Source organism: Bactrocera latifrons, unplaced genomic scaffold (assembly GCF_001853355.1).
Source record: "Bactrocera latifrons isolate USDA-ARS-PBARC rearing strain unplaced genomic scaffold, ASM185335v1 scaffold_2, whole genome shotgun sequence".
NCBI classification, from domain to species: Eukaryota; Metazoa; Arthropoda; class Insecta; order Diptera; family Tephritidae; genus Bactrocera; species Bactrocera latifrons.
In genome coordinates this window covers 248584-266445 of record NW_017535518.1, presented here as the reverse complement: position 1 = coordinate 266445, position 17862 = coordinate 248584, and the positions used below count along the sequence as shown (strand labels likewise).

At 42.1% G+C, this 17862-nt stretch overlaps 2 protein-coding genes across 2 annotated transcripts in view; one reads left to right on the top strand and one right to left on the bottom strand.

Moving 5' to 3' along the window:
* Positions 1-2698: 2698 nt before the first annotated feature.
* LOC108967779 lies at positions 2699-4296 on the top strand. Its single transcript, XM_018931408.1, has 4 exons — positions 2699-2761; positions 2844-2999; positions 3097-3264; positions 4150-4296. The coding sequence occupies exons 1-4, from the start codon at positions 2699-2701 to the stop codon at positions 4294-4296; spliced, it is 534 nt and encodes a 177-aa protein (XP_018786953.1).
* Positions 4297-9683: 5387 nt separating this feature from the next.
* Positions 9684-17862, bottom strand: part of LOC108967919 (collagen alpha-1(V) chain-like) — a 16872-nt gene continuing 8693 nt past the window's right edge. The window contains exons 3-11 of the mRNA XM_018931608.1: positions 14538-16024; positions 14398-14472; positions 14230-14340; positions 13899-14159; positions 12923-13840; positions 12286-12861; positions 11958-12228; positions 10196-11901; positions 9684-10136 (exon numbers count right to left, since the gene is read on the bottom strand). Coding sequence (XP_018787153.1) covers positions 9993-10136; positions 10196-11901; positions 11958-12228; positions 12286-12861; positions 12923-13840; positions 13899-14159; positions 14230-14340; positions 14398-14472; positions 14538-16024 — 5549 coding nt within the window. The 3' untranslated portion in view covers positions 9684-9992. The remainder of the gene's footprint in view (positions 10137-10195; positions 11902-11957; positions 12229-12285; positions 12862-12922; positions 13841-13898; positions 14160-14229; positions 14341-14397; positions 14473-14537; positions 16025-17862) is intronic.

Here is a 17862-nt window from a genome sequence, read left to right as displayed (position 1 = left end):
GAGCAATGGTGTCCGTGTAAGTGGCTACATGACGGCGTAATACAATCCTGCGGTTATATTAACCAGTCAGAGTGCAAAGTCACACATGGCCGCCAAGGCAGCAGGCAGGCGCAGCAGCAAAGCTACACACACACACGGATGTGTGTAGACACTCGTATAGGTGCGTAAGGACACATTGAGTGCCAGGATAATAGCAGTAAAGCAACAATGCTAGCATAAGCCCACACTCACAATTGGATATACTTACATATACATACATACATACATATGTACACCCACATCCACATGAGCGTATGTGTGTGCCTGTGTGTGTTGGCGCGCACTTGAAGGCACACACCAAATTACTGATACAGCAGAAAGCCAATACCTCATGCCATTTGGACGCACTGAGCCACAGCGCGCTAGCTTTGCTATTGTTTTTGTTATTGTTTGCTCTGCATTACGCGCGCTGSGTGTCGACGTTGCCTCTTCGTGCTGCTGCTGCGGCTGCGGCTGCTGTTGATATGGCGACTTTTGTGGGTGTTGATTTCATGTGTCCTCGTGACTTTATCAGGGTATGTGCCGCGTTGTTGTTGTTACTGCTGCTGCTGCCATTTGTGGTGCGTGCTCGCCTCAGCTACTCATACCRCGTCTTTGTCGCATTTGTATTGTCAAAAAGTCGTTTTTTTTTTCTACATAACGCTGGATTTTAATGTCAGACCAGCCACCCCTCTGTGACTAGCAGCACCAAGCATACACAACTACACACACACACACCCACACTCATGCGCGCTGGTCGCTTCACATATGACGCTCTCATACTCTCACTCGAGTGCGCTGCCAGCTAAGCTCCGCCTCTTTTCTGTCGATTGGCTTGCTGGCTGGAAGAGCGTCACCATTTTTCGACCAGTTTTTGCCGCGCAGACGCAGGCTATTGGTCGAACTCGAAGAAGCAAAAGCTTTTGAGAGTGTACTGTGCTGTATTTGTAGTCTCTGCTTTACAAAGCTGTAAAGTTTGTTTCAAYTTTTGTATTTGTTTATAAGGCGATTTGTTTTATGTTAACAGCTGTGCAATCGATTATTGTATTTACGGTCACGTGTTATTGATTTTGATTAGCTTAGCTGTATTTACTTTTTTACTAATTGTACATAGGTGGTAAGCTTTGGTAGCTTGGTTACACATAACTTTTAATACATAGAAGAATTTTACTGACTATGTACATATGTATGTAGCTACTATATACTATACTATACAAATATTTCATAATACATGGTAGTATTTTCAACATAGATGAAATATTTGCGACCCTTGGAGATAGCAAGTATTAAAAAAAAAAAAATAAAAAATAAAAAAATCACAATATTCGAAACAACAATTGGTCATACTAATTTTCGATAATGCTAGTATAGGGCGATCCATTTCGAGGTTCCGCACTTTTCTAAAGCAAAGGTCAGRAACTTCAAATTTAATGGGAAATGTCTATTATCATTCGAAAGAACATTCTTTGGCATTTACTTTTCGAAGATTATCTCTTTCAAATGTTGGCCGCAGCTACGTTACAGATAGTCCATCCAATTAGTTCAAGCCTTTCGTCTAGTAACTGGCGATTCCATGGTGTGGGCACAAAATGCGTGGGTTTTTCACTATGAAAACCCKCCGTCACATTCTAGTATAATTGTGTGGCTAAACACGAAACGAGTCTTCGCTCAGCAACTTCATTCGCCGTATTTGGCTTCCTGTGACTTTTTTCTTTTCTAAACTGAAAAGTTCGCTTCACCGAACGCCCCATGAGTCCGTTGAAGCCATCCCCTAAAGATCAACTCAGCCAAGGTTTGTAATAAGTGTATGCAAAACTGCATTAAATGTGGATAAGCTCAAAAGGTTGTTGGCTCAAAAGGAGTCTGTTTTGAAGGCGCATGGTATTAAAATACTGAACAGTTAGGTCAGTTCGCTGCATTGTTCCGTGCTAGCTTTTGATCTATGAATCCTGCGTGAGCTTTGTAAGCGCCGKTCAACAACCAGAACTTGTGCGGCTGCGATACTCGTCTGTACTAAAGTGGAATGCAAGTAATGCTCTGATCTGCTTGCTCTTAGCAAGGTGCCTCTCGCCGCTAAAAGAGACGCTCTGACAGAACACTATACAATAAGCTCACATGCAGACTTCTTTTTTCAGGGAGCTTTTTACAGCGAGCTTTTTTCAGCTTCGGCTCTCSTTTGCCATGTAATTGGGCCGATTAATCRWCTGTTACCGGATCGTAAGCACAGATCATAGACTTATCGCCAGTAAACACGTTTCATGACATCCTGGTGGTTGGAAAGCATTGTTAGTGATTTCGAAATCAATCTTGTTTCACAATTTTTTAGGTCCAAATTGATATTGCAAATTGATTTTCATTGATCCCTCCRTTACGTCAAAGATGCCAGTGAGATCTCTGACTGTTAATCCTCGATTCTCAGGCACAAATTCTTTTATTTATCACAGAATTTCACAAACTTCATGGCAAACACCCTGTTCTGGGCTTAAACAGAAAATAAATCAGAACTGTTATATACATAACTCAATTTTCAATTGCAAATTCAGTAATTTATGAATACCTAGCTAATTATACTCGCATTAAGATTTGAGACGCGTGTGTGCGCGAAGTCAATTTCAGCGAATATTATTTTTAATGAGGTAATCGTCTAATTTAGTATTAAATCTGCGACAGAGCATTGAAAATGTRTAATATTTCAAAAATGCTGGCTTATKYTTGCATAATAATAATTTGGATGATAGCAAATGTAAGGACTCTTCATTAGAGCATATATTTATTATATTTTATAAAAAAAAAAAGTTAAGTAAAATTATTTATTATTTTTTTAGTGCGATTCGGCYAGCGTTAGAATGACTTATCTGCGCTGCAAAGCTATTGACAAGAAACTACTCAGCATACCGTTATGTATAACTAAACCGATTTCGAGAAACATTACAGAGACGTCCTTACATGTGATCCTGACACGTCCCATATCGGATGTGACTGTGAGTACATGCTTTAGGGCAATGCCAGAATACAGAAGGGTGTCTGTTATACAAGTATAATATTATATTTTATATCTTGTTCGCCGCGTTCGTCTAGGTGCGCATTAGCTTTATGAAGAAATCTACGGACTATTCTTTGTATTTCGGAGARCGAACTTATGATGCTTGCAAATTCATTGCTAAACGAAAAATGTTTCCAGTTCCAGATTATTTGTTTGGAATCATAGAGGATTTTACAAATCTGAATCACTCCTGTCCAYATGAGGTAATTTAAAAGTACACATTAATAGTTACATTACAAAACATATATTTTAACTAAAAAAGTAATAAAAAAAAAACATGAAAAAACCTTAACTTCGACTGAACCGAAACTATAATATACGACTTATTAACAAAAAAGGGTATACTAATATATACATCCTGATTTTGATACGAAAGAACACTCTCGTCGTCTATATTTTGAAGCTTATCTCCCTCCAATGTTGGCCGCGTCTACATCTTAGATGGTCCATCCTTTAAATTCAACTAACGATAACTCGATCGAGCATTTCGTCAGTTAACTGGTGGAAAACCCCCATGATGTTTTACTCCAAGGCCTGAATCGAAACGGGATTGTCCGTATGGACTTTCGACTTTATACATATATCCCCACATGAAAAAGTCTAACGCTGTGATATTACACGACCGTGGTGACCAATCGCCCGGCCCAAAACGTGAAATAATCTGCTCAGCAAAGTGTTCTCTCAATAAATCCTTTGAGTGATGCGATGTGTGGGAAGTGGCGCCGTCTTGTTGAAACCAAATGTCGCCGAGATCACAAGCTTCAATTACAGGCATCAAATACTTGGTTATCATGACGCGATAACGGTCGCCATTGACGGTTTCGTTCTTGCTGCTTTTTTTTCTGAATAAAATGGCAGCGCTTGAATCTCTTCAGATTGCTCCGACGTTCTTTCTGCGAGACTTTGTAGTAAACTTAGCATACCCTTTTGAGGTTATGAGAAATAATAGTACATACAAATTTGGAAGTCAGAAATTATAAAAATATATGAAAAATTCGATTCACTTTCGAAAATATTATTTTATATTTAATTATTAATTTACATTTGATTATCAATCCATATTTAGTAATATTCCTTTTTCCTCAAAGGGTGACATAATTGTTGACCGCTTTCGCGTACGAACTTATAAATTGACATGGCTACCGATGCCCGAAGGTGAATATGCAATTTAYACACATTGGACCGTCAAAGGAAAGTCCGTTGCGGAATTCAATGTCTTTTTTAGTTACAATTAATATTTGAGGCATATACTATGTCTTGATACTTAGAAAATTCATTTCAAAATACATATGGCACATATGTAATATACAATATACAATGATAGATAAGATAATGAGAGGCTTTGGGGAAAAAAAACTTATTTTTAAGATCTCAAGAGAATAGTCTGCAAACAGTAATATACATATGTAGTTTACGTTACTTAATTTAGCATGGGCAAGCAATGACATGAATAATCCCACTTGGACAGCTAGATATGTACGCTTGTGAACTGTGATGTTCAGAACTTCTAAGTATGGAACGAAAAGACGAATTTTGTGAGGCGGAATATCATACATAATCTCAAAATATATATCCAAAAAAAAATTCAAATTACAAGAATTTTGTGTACCTTCTTGTGGTGTTATTGGTGTTAAATGAAGGCAGTAAATATTGAAGAACTCTAGAAACGAATTGGAATTCATTTAAAAAGGCGCATCRTGGTTACAGGGTTTATGGCCACCTTTCGTTATCTCCTTCTCAGTGAACTTGTTATGAGTTCCATACCATCTGATATTGGTAGCTATGTAATCGAAGGCAAGAGCTACGAAATGTTAAAAAAAAACCTTCTTTAAATTAAATCTGGAAAACTGAAAATATTTGCACTAGAAAGCGTAAGATCACGAAATAGTACTAAGCAAATTTGACTCGAACTGGTCCATAATCGAATCGATTTCTTACAGAGGATACAGCAGAATTACTTCCGGACTCAGAGGAAGGAAATAGAGAAAAAAAAATTGATTGACCTGGCAAAAGCATCAAATACGATAGATACGCTRTTTGTAACGTTCCGAATTCGAAGACAAAAATCTGAGAATCCATTTTCATCCATTTATTCAGCCACGAAAAAAAATCGGCGTAGATTTGAAGACGCTATTTTCTAGAGAAATATTGGTTGGATTTCAACTAAGTTTGCTGCTTCCAGAAAYAGTATTTGCTTAGAAAATCATATAAATGGAAAATCTTATGACAGTTAGCCACCCTGCGGTTTAAATATCGGTTAGAAAAAACTTTCGAAAATTTCCAACCCAAATTTCAACCTTCCCACCCAAAATTGAACACATTTTGCTACAATAAAACAAAGAAAAAAATATGTATATATGTATATATGCATATACCTCGCGATAAACCGCACTTCCAGCGTTGGTTATTGACGTTTTTCATAAATGTGCTAGATAGCAGATTACTAGCGCTTTTTAAGCATTTTTTCAAGTATTTGTTTAGGCGTTGGAATTACAATCCTTTTAATGTGATTTCATATTTCTTTCAGGCAGTTTTTAATTTTTCTTTTTTTTTTTGATTTTTTTTACTTAAAACCAAGTGAAATGAAGTGATGTCCCGTTGGTGAATGTGTTGGGTGTGAAAGAGGCGCATACAAATGAAGCTGAAAGATGGAGTGAAAAAATACATGATGAAAAAATGCGAAAAATTAGGGAAAATATGAAAAAACTTTTAACTTCGACTGCACCGAAGCTATAATACCCTACACAGGTGCATTTTTATAACATAAAAGGGCATAAAAAAATCTTTATTCTTACTTTAATAGATCACTTTCTTTGGCTGTTATAAGCTATAGAGGTTCGAAAACTATATGCTATAGTAGTCCGATCTGAAAAATATGTTGGAATATTGAAGCAAGGTCTTGGCCAATAACTGTCTCTTATACACATCTAGATGTGTATAAGAGACAGGCTGAAAGATGGAGTGAAAAAATACATGATGAAAAAATGCGAAAAATTAGGGAAAATATGAAAAAACTTTTAACTTCGACTGCACCGAAGCTATAATACACTACACAGGTGCATTTTTATAACATAAAAGGGCATAAAAAAATCTTTATTCTTACTTTAATAGATCACTTTCTTTGGCTGTTATAAGCTATAGTGGTTCGAAAACTATATGCTATAGTGGTTCAAAAACTATATGCTATAGTAGTCCGATCTGAAAAATATGTTGGAATATTGAAGCAAGGTCTTGGCCAATAATATGTCCAAAATTTCGTGAGGATATCTCGTCAAATGTAGAAGTTTTCCATATATGGACTTACTTTTGATTTTACACTTTCTATGGCAGCTATATGCTATAGTGATCCGATCTAAACAATAAGCTCGCAGATTGTATAGTTGTCTAGTATAATCATTTATCTAGATATTTGGGAAGATATCTCGTCACATGAACAAGTATTTCATACAGGGACCCGGTTTTGATTGGTCGATTTGTATGGCAGCTACATGCTAAAATAGTTCGATCTGAACAATATACCTTGAGATTCATAGTTTTACCTATGAAAATAATCGATGATAAATTTCGTAAATACATCTCGTAAAATGAAAAAGATTTCCATACAAGCACTTGATTCCGAACGTTCACTTTGTATGGCAGCTATATGTTATAGTGTTCCGATCTAAAAGAATTGKTCGGAGTTTGTAGCAATATCTTAAGCAATAACACATGTTGAATTTCGTGAAGATATCTTCTGAAATAAAAAAGTTTGCCTTACAAAGACTTGATTTTGAGGGATCAGTTTGTATGGCAGCTATATGCTATAGTTGTCGGCTATTGGCGATTTCCACAAATAAGCAAATTCTTGAAGAGAAAGGCGCGTATGCAAATTTTCAGAACGATATCTCAAAAACTGTTAAGGGTATAATAATTAATTTAAAAGAAAAGCGGCTAACGAACGAATAAGAGTGATTTGTGTGTATGTGTGCGTGGGCGGGTGCATTTTTTATGATTTATGGTATGTAAAATATGAATTTTTCGGGTAAACCGTTACTAATGCCCTAAAGTAGAAATGCATTAGCGAAACATTGACTATGGACACGAGGCACACAAGACGAGCGTGCTGAAAGAGGAAACGTAAAATAAGCAGAAGAACAAAAAACAAAAAAAAAAAAGTTGAAGAAAAGCGAGAAAAACACAGTTATTAAAGTAAAACCCAAACATTTGTTCTGCCTAGTTATCACTGTGCTATTCAGCTAAAGTGTTTATGCATAGAGTGTTGCACTAATCCTTTTGCCTTGCAACGCTAAACGACAAGCACACAGCCGAGCATGAATGACGAGCGGATGACGAATGCTGAGCGGGCGCATTAAAAACAAAAGCTCTGCGAATGATTCGAGGAATTGCTGGAAAAATGAATAAGTGAGGAATGGGATGCGAAAAATATATATGTCTTAAAAAAGAGAGAAAATAATGTTAAAGCTACAATGGAAATGGTCAAAGATAGATCGGATTTTTTTTTTTTTTTTGTTTTTTTTTTTTTTTGCTTAAAAACCAAAGAATTTCAAAAGTTTACGTGACAAAGCAAAAATTTGTGCTAATAAAAAGTGATTATTGGTCATACAAACGAAAGAGATAGGCACCTTAAGAATAAATTAATAGCTTTGAACTCTCTTAAAGTTCGTTCTGCTGACGACCAAATACGACCAAAAAGTAGCAACATGATTAGTTAAGAGTTTGAATTGGCTGGCTGTCACGCCATAGGTCTCATGCCAACTTGCCCTTTGGGGAGTATCGTGGTGGTTGTGATTAAAACCCAAATGCTGGAAGAACTGACACTTGAATGTGGAATTGCATTGCAACCGGGTGMMGGACCCAAAGCATGTCAGAGGTTTTAGCTGGACATCGAACCCTAACATGGTGGTTAATGTGTATTGTCCATACTTCCAATTGGTACTGAAAAATTCCTTGCGTTTTCAGGGCACTGATCAAYGCATTGAGTTSATATCAAATAAGTCTTAGTTCTATACTRTAATGCCGAACAGAAGCAGAACAGGTGTGCCAGCGTCTCTCTCATACCTAGTTTCCTGCACTTTTTACATGTGTCATCGTCAATAATATCCACACAGTTTGCATGTGATAACAATAACTTGTGACCTGTAACAACCGTTCTGTAGTTTCTTCGAGACAATCTGAGAAAAAAGCGTGAGTGTTTGCCTGTCCTTTGTTACACATGATTTTGGAGATTCTGCATGTCTGGTTCGRTAGCCAAGCTGGTTCGGATGCTTCTTCGCTGTACACCCTCCTTTAATGTGACATTTCTCTCCGATCAAGCTTAAGGTTATGCCATCTATTTTATCCATCGGCCCAATGTTTATCGGGCTATGTCCGAAGATTATTGTGGAAAACTCACTCAGCGTCGATAATCTTGCAGCTAGTTTCGCTGCAGACTTTTACAGTGCAATACCCATTAGTGGGAGGTGAAGTAATTCTTCTAGGGCAGTCGTTGGAGTCGTTCTGAGTTCYCTCATTCTGCATCCACTCTATTCATTCCAACGTTTTTCTGTATGAGATTTTGCAGACTGCGGTCCATCACACCAAAGCACCTTAAAGCAAGAAGCACAAGGCTGACTASCGCTAATACATAAGGCCAAGTGGTAGACTCCATATAGACCCTAACATTTTCTTACATGCTTATGGAACACCACAGGGCTATTTCACTATCTGCTTCACATTGAATTTACATATCAGTATGCTGTCTAAAATTAATCCCAGATACTTGGTTTCCAGTATGAGATTTTGGCGGTAACTGTGGAGCATATCAGTGGATGCGGCCAGGTGATAAGCTCCATGTAGATCTAGCATCTCTGACATGCTAATTGGGCACCACTAACCTCTACCACTCTCTTCTCGACATTCAGTGTCGACCTCAGTTTGCTTATCTATTTACAGCTACTTGACCCCATTTTGACCCCAACTTTTTCTTACACGCTTGGAGAGCAACACTGGCCTTTTTACCCTGTCTACCACCTAAGTACCCACATCAGTCTGCTGTTCAAAATTACTTCCAKATATAATCCTTAATTGTTAGCTTTAACAAGTTGATTCTCAGAAGTTTCCATGATGCGATCTCATACCTCCTTCTAATGAGTACCATATCTGTTTATTTATCTCTAGGTTAGCTGATATCGCTGATCGTTGTATTAYTAGGACTTTCTCGTCACTCGTCATACGATATCAGTTTGGGCGCTTTCCTCAAAATTATTTAYTAACAAAAAGAGACTACAGGAATGTGAACAGTACACTCCCAGAAGACTTCCTGTTTGAACAGTCGGACTTTCTCGAATTGCGTCTTAATCTTCCTGCAGCCCAGTACCGCTTATATCCAAGCTATGACGGGGGCTCTATCCAGGCAATTTCCAGATTTCTGACTACTGCGTCGTTGGATTCACTTTCCAATATTAGAACAAAGCGGAGACAGACTTCTGGTCCTTTTTTTTTTTCAAATAGTAATACTGGTACAAACAGTATAGTAAGGAACTGTGAGGTTTTGTTTACTCCCTTATGCTAACCTAACCTCAACTTCTAAAATTACTTAATTTCATAGTCATTATTTTTTATTTCACTTATTTTACCRTTATGTTTGTATTGAATCCATGTAAAAAAAACTTAATTAACAACAAAAGACTCTCTCAGCTTAAAATAGTGTTGATATAAACAAATTAAAACCTTTAAAACTAAATGCACTTACAACAATTCGAATGCTTATAGATTTCTTAAATTATTATGGCAGTCGATTAAGTCGAATCAAAACTTCTATGCTTATGACGTAATTAACTCTATATTGGTTGGTATATTTTTACTATTCTTTTAATATTCTCAACTCGCTCGTACAATTTCTCTCTCGCTCTCTTTGTAACGTTATATGRGCTCGTTGTTGTTATATTATAGCTCATTTGAAGCATGCTGGCCCCACCTTAAAGCCAAATGCTTGATCCGTGCGCGCAAAGTCCTGCGGATAGAAGTCCACCAGTGGCAAATAATTGAGCCGTTTGGTGCGTACCAACAGCACAGTTTCGCCATGCGCGTTCGGTTGCTAGAGAAAACAGAAAGACAGGATTAAAAAACTCCCAATAGGAATGTATGCTGTATTACCTGACACTCATCGCGCAGCACTTCCGGTTTAAGTTCTGTATCTTCATGTGCGATTTCCATGTCGTTTTCGCCAAGCAGTCGCAGCGACTGCGCATAACCCTGTTCCGCTGCRCTGTACCAAGCCACMGAATTGCTGCAGAGRTAGGTRAAGTTCTGATGCCCCTCYTCAGTTAGCAGCCGCAAGAAGGTCAGTTGCACAGAACCCACGCCRTCGTAAGTGATTTTTTCGCCACCACTYAATCGTGAATACCAATCCAGTTGGCCGGCTTGACGTCGMGGCACCAAYGGCGCTTCTGCTGTGTGCGCATCTGGTTGTATGCAGGTCTCGCCGCCGGCGCTCATGTTGCARTAGACATAGATCGCATCRTCGGGCATGCCGGCGTTCGGATCTACCCAATACCAGCCATTCTCGAATTGTGGATGTGCATAGTGTAAATCGCGGCAGGTGCGCACGGGGTTGTCCTGCGTGCCGGTCGGTTTGCGCATACGGTCCATTTCTAAGCGCATGCTGTAGATGGCGCTGTACATATCCACCAGTTTACCGCCCGTTCCCATTTCACCGTGTATTGTTGGCTTCTTCTTACGTTTTCGTTTTGATTTCTTGTGATGGTCTTGCGTAGCGCTTGTTGGTTCTGGTACTGAAGGCACACCCATAATTTCATTGAAGTCATCATCCTCTTCAAATGGCACTAAGTCCTCGTGCATATCTATATCGCGTCGTCGACGTGTTTCCGCTTTTGTACCCGAGTATTGTTGCATCTGGAATAGCAGTTCTGGTGGTATGAGTGGTGCTTCRGCTGGYGCACCTGGTGGTCCAGCCGGTCCGGGTGGACCTGTGTCACCTTTYTCGCCAGCTGCTCCTTCAGTTCCTTTAGGTCCGGGTAAACCAATTGGTCCAGGTTGGCCTTGGGGACCATCATTGCCTTTAGGTCCGAGTGCTCCTACAGGCCCTGGTTCACCTTTGCGTCCTTCTGGTCCGTGTGGGCCACGTAAGCCGCGATCACCTTTATCACCTTGATCACCTTTCAATCCCACCATTCCTAACTCACCACGATGYCCTTTCGGTCCACGTCTACCTCGATCACCTTTGGGTCCTGCTGGTCCTTGTTCTCCAATACTGCCTTCTTTTCCGGGTACACCCTCTGGTCCGGGCAATCCTGTTTCACCAACTTCACCCGGCAATCCTCTTGTACCAGGTTGTCCCTGCAGTCCGGGCAATCCTTGTGGACCTAAAATGCCTTGCGGTCCTTGCGGCCCCAAATCTCCTTTATCACCTTTCTCTCCTATTGGTCCAGGGCTTCCTTGTAAGCCAGCTGGTCCTTCAGGACCTTGTTTTCCTGTTGGGCCAGGTTCACCTATTCTGCCTTCTGGTCCCATATCGCCGATTGGTCCCTGCTCGCCTGGTTTTCCATCCTCACCGTCGGGTCCCACGTCACCTTTTGGTCCCATCAAACCGGGCTCACCTCTCGCGCCTGGATAACCACGTGGGCCAACAGCACCTTTTGGTCCCTCTTGACCTTGCATGCCTTGTCGGCCAGGTGGGCCGATTGGTCCAGATTTACCTTGTTCTCCTTTAGGACCTGCTGATCCAGGTTCCCCTGCTTTGCCGATTGGACCCACTGGACCCGGAGGCCCTTGTGGTCCATCTGAACCCGTTGCACCTTGAGGACCGCGGGGCCCAGGTTTTCCCTGTTGTCCATGTACTCCTACGGGAAATATATAAATAGTGTTTCTTAACTAAAGATTTATTTGATGTACAAACCTTTCAATCCTCTTCTGCCTTGTTCTCCTGGCAAACCTGGTGATCCTACAGGACCAATTAGTCCATCATCACCACGTTCACCTTTAAGGCCTGCTGGCCCTGGTAGACCTTGGACACCTGGTTTACCAACAGGTCCTGGCAGGCCAGGTTTTCCATCTTCACCTTTAATACCTCTCCGGCCAGTCTCTCCAGGCGGTCCCTTGTCACCCGGCGATCCAGGTGGACCAGATTCACCACGTGGCCCTTGTGCCCCCGTCGAACCTATTGGACCCTAAAAMATTTCGTTATTAAAACATCTTGGGAGAATAAGGTCTTTWATTTGACTTACTGGTTCRCCTATACTTCCTTTCAGACCTTTCTCACCAGGTGGTCCAGTTTCTCCTTTGTCACCATCTTCACCAGGTGTACCTTGGGGACCCGGGGGCCCCGGTAAGCCACGTAGTCCCGTCAAACCATCTCTACCAGCTGGCCCAATCGGTCCTTTTTCACCAGGTTCACCTTTAGCACCAGGTGAACCAGCACTACCTGGGGGACCAGGGTTTCCTGRAGGACCTTGAGGACCGGAATTCCCAGGCTCCCCCGACTGACCTTTATCACCAGGATATCCAGGAGCACCCAGTAAACCTTGTTCTCCTTTCAGGCCAGGTAATCCCGGCTGACCTTGATGACCACGTTCACCTGGGAAACCCGGAAGGCCTGTTGCTCCCTGGGGTCCAGGGATTCCTATAGGCCCAATCGGACCAGGTGGGCCTTCTTTGCCAGRTTCMCCTGGTAAGCCTGCTTCTCCTGGTAATCCTGGCAAACCTGGTGCTCCAGACTCCCCAATAGGGCCTAGTTCACCGGGTGCTCCGCGTGGTCCAATAACTCCTGGTTCTCCAGGTGGTCCAGGTTTTCCCGCTTCGCCCTTTGATARAAATTAGTTCAATTAGTACATCTTCTTTAAAACCTATATACACTATACATACAGGCTGTCCCCGTTCTCCTGGTGGACCCATAACACCATTCTTTCCATCTGCGCCAGGCGCACCTGGTAGTCCAATGAAACCACGCGGGCCTTCTGTTCCTTGTGGTCCACTTTCACCTTGAGGACCTGGTGCTCCAGGTTGACCTGTGTCACCTTTCGGCCCGGGATTACCGTCATTACCACGTCTTCCCCTTGATCCTCTAAAACCTCTAGGACCCATCTCACCACGTTCACCCGACTGTCCTTGTAAACCACGTTCGCCTTTTATACCCGCCGGCCCTGAAGTTCCAGTTGCACCTTTGTCTCCCTTATCACCAGACGGACCTGGATAACCTTGAAATCCTTGTGGTCCTTGTTTACCCTTTTCACCAGGTAAACCCTGTGAACCAGTTTCGCCTCTTGGACCCTCAAAACCTTTTGGGCCCTCTGGACCTTCTGGGCCTGGGCTACCAGGTGAACCTGGTGAGCCACGTTCACCAGGCAAACCAGCATCACCTTTTTCACCATCTAATCCTCTATCGCCGTTATCGCCTTTATCACCAGGAGAACCACGTTGTCCATCGTCACCTTTTAATCCACGGGGTCCGGGGAAACCGACAGGACCCTGTACTCCTTGCATTCCTTGATCGCCTTTTGGCCCAATGGCGCCGGGTGTGCCCGCATGACCAGGTGCACCATCTGCCCCAGGCAAACCTGGAAGTCCAGGCTTACCAGGTGGTCCAGCAATACCGGGCGGTCCAAGATTGCCTTGTGGCCCAGGTGCTCCAGGAGGACCATTTGGACCTATTTGCCCTGGAGRCCCTGCTGGTCCTGTTAAACCTGTAGCCCCTTTGGCACCTTGTTGGCCTTCTGCTCCTTGTAACCCTGGATTGCCTGCAGGTCCTGGAAAACCACGTGGTCCTGGGAAGCCACGTGGGCCCTGAAGAAATTTTTCATAAGTACATTTATAATCATGCGATATTTCTCTAATAGCTAACCAATTCTCCAGGTAAACCAGGCAGGCCAGGTGGTCCTTCTTCGCCAGGATGTCCTTCTACACCTTGCTGGCCTTTCTCACCCGTTAGGCCTGGTAACCCACGATGACCCTTTTCACCCGGCAAACCAATAGGACCCATTGGACCAATTTCTCCTTTTGGTCCCTGAGGTCCAACTGCCCCACGTTCTCCATCTCTTCCAGAACGGCCTCGTCGTCCATCACGTCCCGGTGGGCCACTAGGTCCTCGCAACCCTCGTAACCCCTGCCGAAGGTATATATTCTAAACGTTAGGTCAATATGTAAAGCAGGAAATTAGCAAYAAATTTAATTACCGGTTCCCCAACATCACCAGGTTCGCCCTTATCACCACGTTGACCAGGCACACCTGGTGGACCAGGTACTCCTGTGAGACCCATCGGACCTTCGGGTCCACGCAAAGCCATCTGAAATCGAAATTTTTTCAATAATAGACATCAAGCCGCATAGTTTCGGCTACTTGCCATGTGTTGAGATATCATTTGTCGCAGAGCCTCCGCCTGTGTATCCGGTCCCTTCTCATTGCCACCTTGTGCCGTCTGTCATAAATAAAAAATGTAAATCATTTAGTTTCATTTTCTTAGTATAAATCAAAATCTCATACAGGAACTACAAAAACATGTCCTGGTGGTCCTTGTATGCCTTGAGTGCCCGCCAAACCATCTCGACCAGCTTCACCTTTTGGTCCTGGTTCGCCCGGTGGACCAGGAGTGCCAGTATAACCTCTGGGACCGGGATAACAGATGGTGTTACTACCACCCACAACATAGCTGGGATCTGACGAATTCTGTTTGGGGCCACCATTTCTGCGTCCATCTAAATTTCGATTTACCGCGGGGATGTGAGGCTCTGTAGAATTTACGTTGGATTCATTGCCATCAGAGTCCAAACCTTTTCTGGCTTCTTCGTCGTCATTAGTTTCTTGGTTAKAGGRTGTGGTAAGATCAACATAATTGTCAAAATTCAGATCCAAATTTGGGTCGATGGCATAATCATCTGAATCAAATTCTGCTGGAAAATTTGGTAGAGAAGCACTTGCTTTACCCCCCTCACCAACCCCAACAGCATTTCCGCTAATACCATTAACGCCTTGTCCACCTCCGTTCACTTGAAAGTTTCCAATTAAAWCGCCGCTATCTACCAGAGCTTCCGAGCTATAACTACGTGAATTGCTGTATTGAAAGTTAGAACCACCTGCATGGGCACCACCACCGGCATTATMACCGGCACCACTAACAGCTTCATTTATTGCTCCGCCATCGACTCGTCTCCTGCCTTCGAAAAGGCCGAGCGTTGCTCCACCCGAACCGGCGCCATCRCCGACCCCTTCACCTGCTCGTCCATTGCCGCTGCTGCTCGATGATGATGACCACGACCAACTGACCCCTCCACCACCACCACCACCGTCACCTCCACCAACGCTTGTATACCTCTCAACAGTAACAACACCTTGTTGCGCACAAGGTGTGGCATAACGTGTACAAACTTCATACCCCGCTTCCGGCCTATTTACAATGGCCATCAATTGTACATCACCGGCGAAAAATCCCTGATCATTTGTCATTTGTGCGCCAGTAAGTATTAGGCCATTTGTCGAAATGGTGCTGCCACGAGAACGCTCCACTCTACGCGTCACCTGCTTAGTACAATCCACCACCAAAGTTGCAGCCGTGCCTTTCACACTCACACCAATGCGATGCCAATTCGTATCACTTATACCAATCCCGAAATTAATGGTGTTACGTTGGTTGAAAGTCGCATCTGATTGCTCATAGCTAAGACTAATCTCCTTGCCAAGACTAAGCGAGAGTACTTCCTCACTCTCGTCCGAATAGATGGTAAAAATGGGCGCCTTCGTTGGATTCGTTTGATTGCTGCGCAAAGCCAAAATAATTGAAAAGTCCRTGGGAAAGCCATTGGGGAACGCTTGCGCGGTTTGTATGGTAAGCATAGCATCTTTGGAGATGCGAAAAGCTGGCGAACTGTATACTTGATAAGGATTACGTTCGGCGCCACACATGCCCGGTACACCAATGATACCAGGCGGCAGTTCGGGTAAACCGAACTCACGTATTAAATCCACTAAGCCATCTGGAAAATGAAAAATACATGGTAAGCATTGTTAAGAAATTGTATATTTATTCGACGGTAAAAGGTTTGAGAAGCTCTCTTAGAATTAAGGGAATTTTTGCTACTCTCAATTTTATTTAGAGTTTTATTTACTTCTCATAGAATCTAAAATCTGTGAACTTCCAGAAGTGAAAACTAAACCACTTTTTACTCTGGGAGATTATATGGAAGCATTTCGATTCGCATATTAGAGAACAATTACTACTTATTAGTTTAATACGAAATAACAGATTAAAGTTTGACTATAAAATGGCTGGGATTTTAGTTCCACATAAAGTACCCTAATTAACAGATTTTCGGAATATACTATTAAAATTCAGAAAGATTTAAACGATCACCGTGTCAAGCAGAACCGATTTAGCCATGTCTACGAGCTGCCAGTATATTCTTCATTTTTTTGTTTTTTGTTTCTGATTACACACATCTTTTTTTTCACCTAGGAGCTTCTCATATGTTGGAACCGTCAGTATCGTATTACTATAGGATATAGCTGTCATGCAAACTGATGGATCAAAATTAAGCTCTTGCATCAATAACTTTATTGTAGTCTACTCGTATATGCAGATATGGAGAATGGAGCCATGTGTAGAAGTTCACGCATGTGAGGTAGTTCTCTAAATGCCGTTCACTTGGGAGTGGCCAAGTATCTTCTGAGTAGCCAAAAAACATCCGTTTGAAGGCGAAACATTCCCTCCCCAGGGTTGTGCGCTGGGTTTGGCAACTGCCGTCTAAAAAACTCTACCAATGAAAGAAGTAAACAGCCTCGGATTAGTGCACTCTTGCTAACATGTGCTACTTCGGACTGAGTAGGCAGTAGRGAAGTAAAGTAWCCGCTCGGCGGACAAAGACAAAACTCTGCAAAGCACTCATCATCCAGCATGGGCGATAACAACATCTKATGAGTATACGTTACGTGGTTTTCGAGAGAAAGGTTCTGCGGAAGATTTATAGTTATTTGCGCATTATTAACTTCGAATATCGTATTCAATGTTACGATGATCTGTGTGAGATACACGACGGCATTGACATACTTCAGCGAACTAAGAGCCAGGGACTATGCTGGCTAGGTCATGTCGTCCGAATGGATGAAAACAGTCCATACCCAACTAAGTTCTCGCAGTTTTTCTTTTTAATGAAAATTCAATAATTTGGTTAAAAATATGTTATTCAAAGTATTGTTTCTAGTCATAACATTTTCCCATCATTCGAGCAGAATTCAAATACAAATAGGTACGCTCATCTTGTGATGCCATTCAGGAATCAACCCATTTTTCGCTGTCATCTTGTGAGTGAAACTGCTTCTGAGCTAAATCATGTGCCATTGAAGGGTGCAATATCTGGAGAATATGGAATATTTAAACATTTCCAGGCAGGTTTTAACGGATTTTGAAACGTGAGGCTGAGCATTGTCATGCAGCAAAATCACTTTTTTGTGTCTCTCCTGGTATTGAGCTCAGATGGAACCCAAATACCTTGTGTCTGAATCATTATCAGCGCATGAAGTCGCTAACGCAAGCTCTTCTTTCATTTGATTACACAGATCCTAACCTATCGAGCCACGTAACAAATTCCCAATTTTCGAAGGTTTTTGCCCTTCTTCACGCGGACAGTCGTTAATATCGAAATCGTCGCCTTTGAAGGAACGAAACCATTCATGGATTGTTGTTTTATTTGGCGCAGTAGCTCCGTAAACTGTTTGAAGTTCCCGATGTGCTTGAACCGAGGATTTCTTTGCTTTAGAGCAGAAAATCAACATTTCCCGCAAATAAAAAGTACATATGTGACACATAAACAAATCA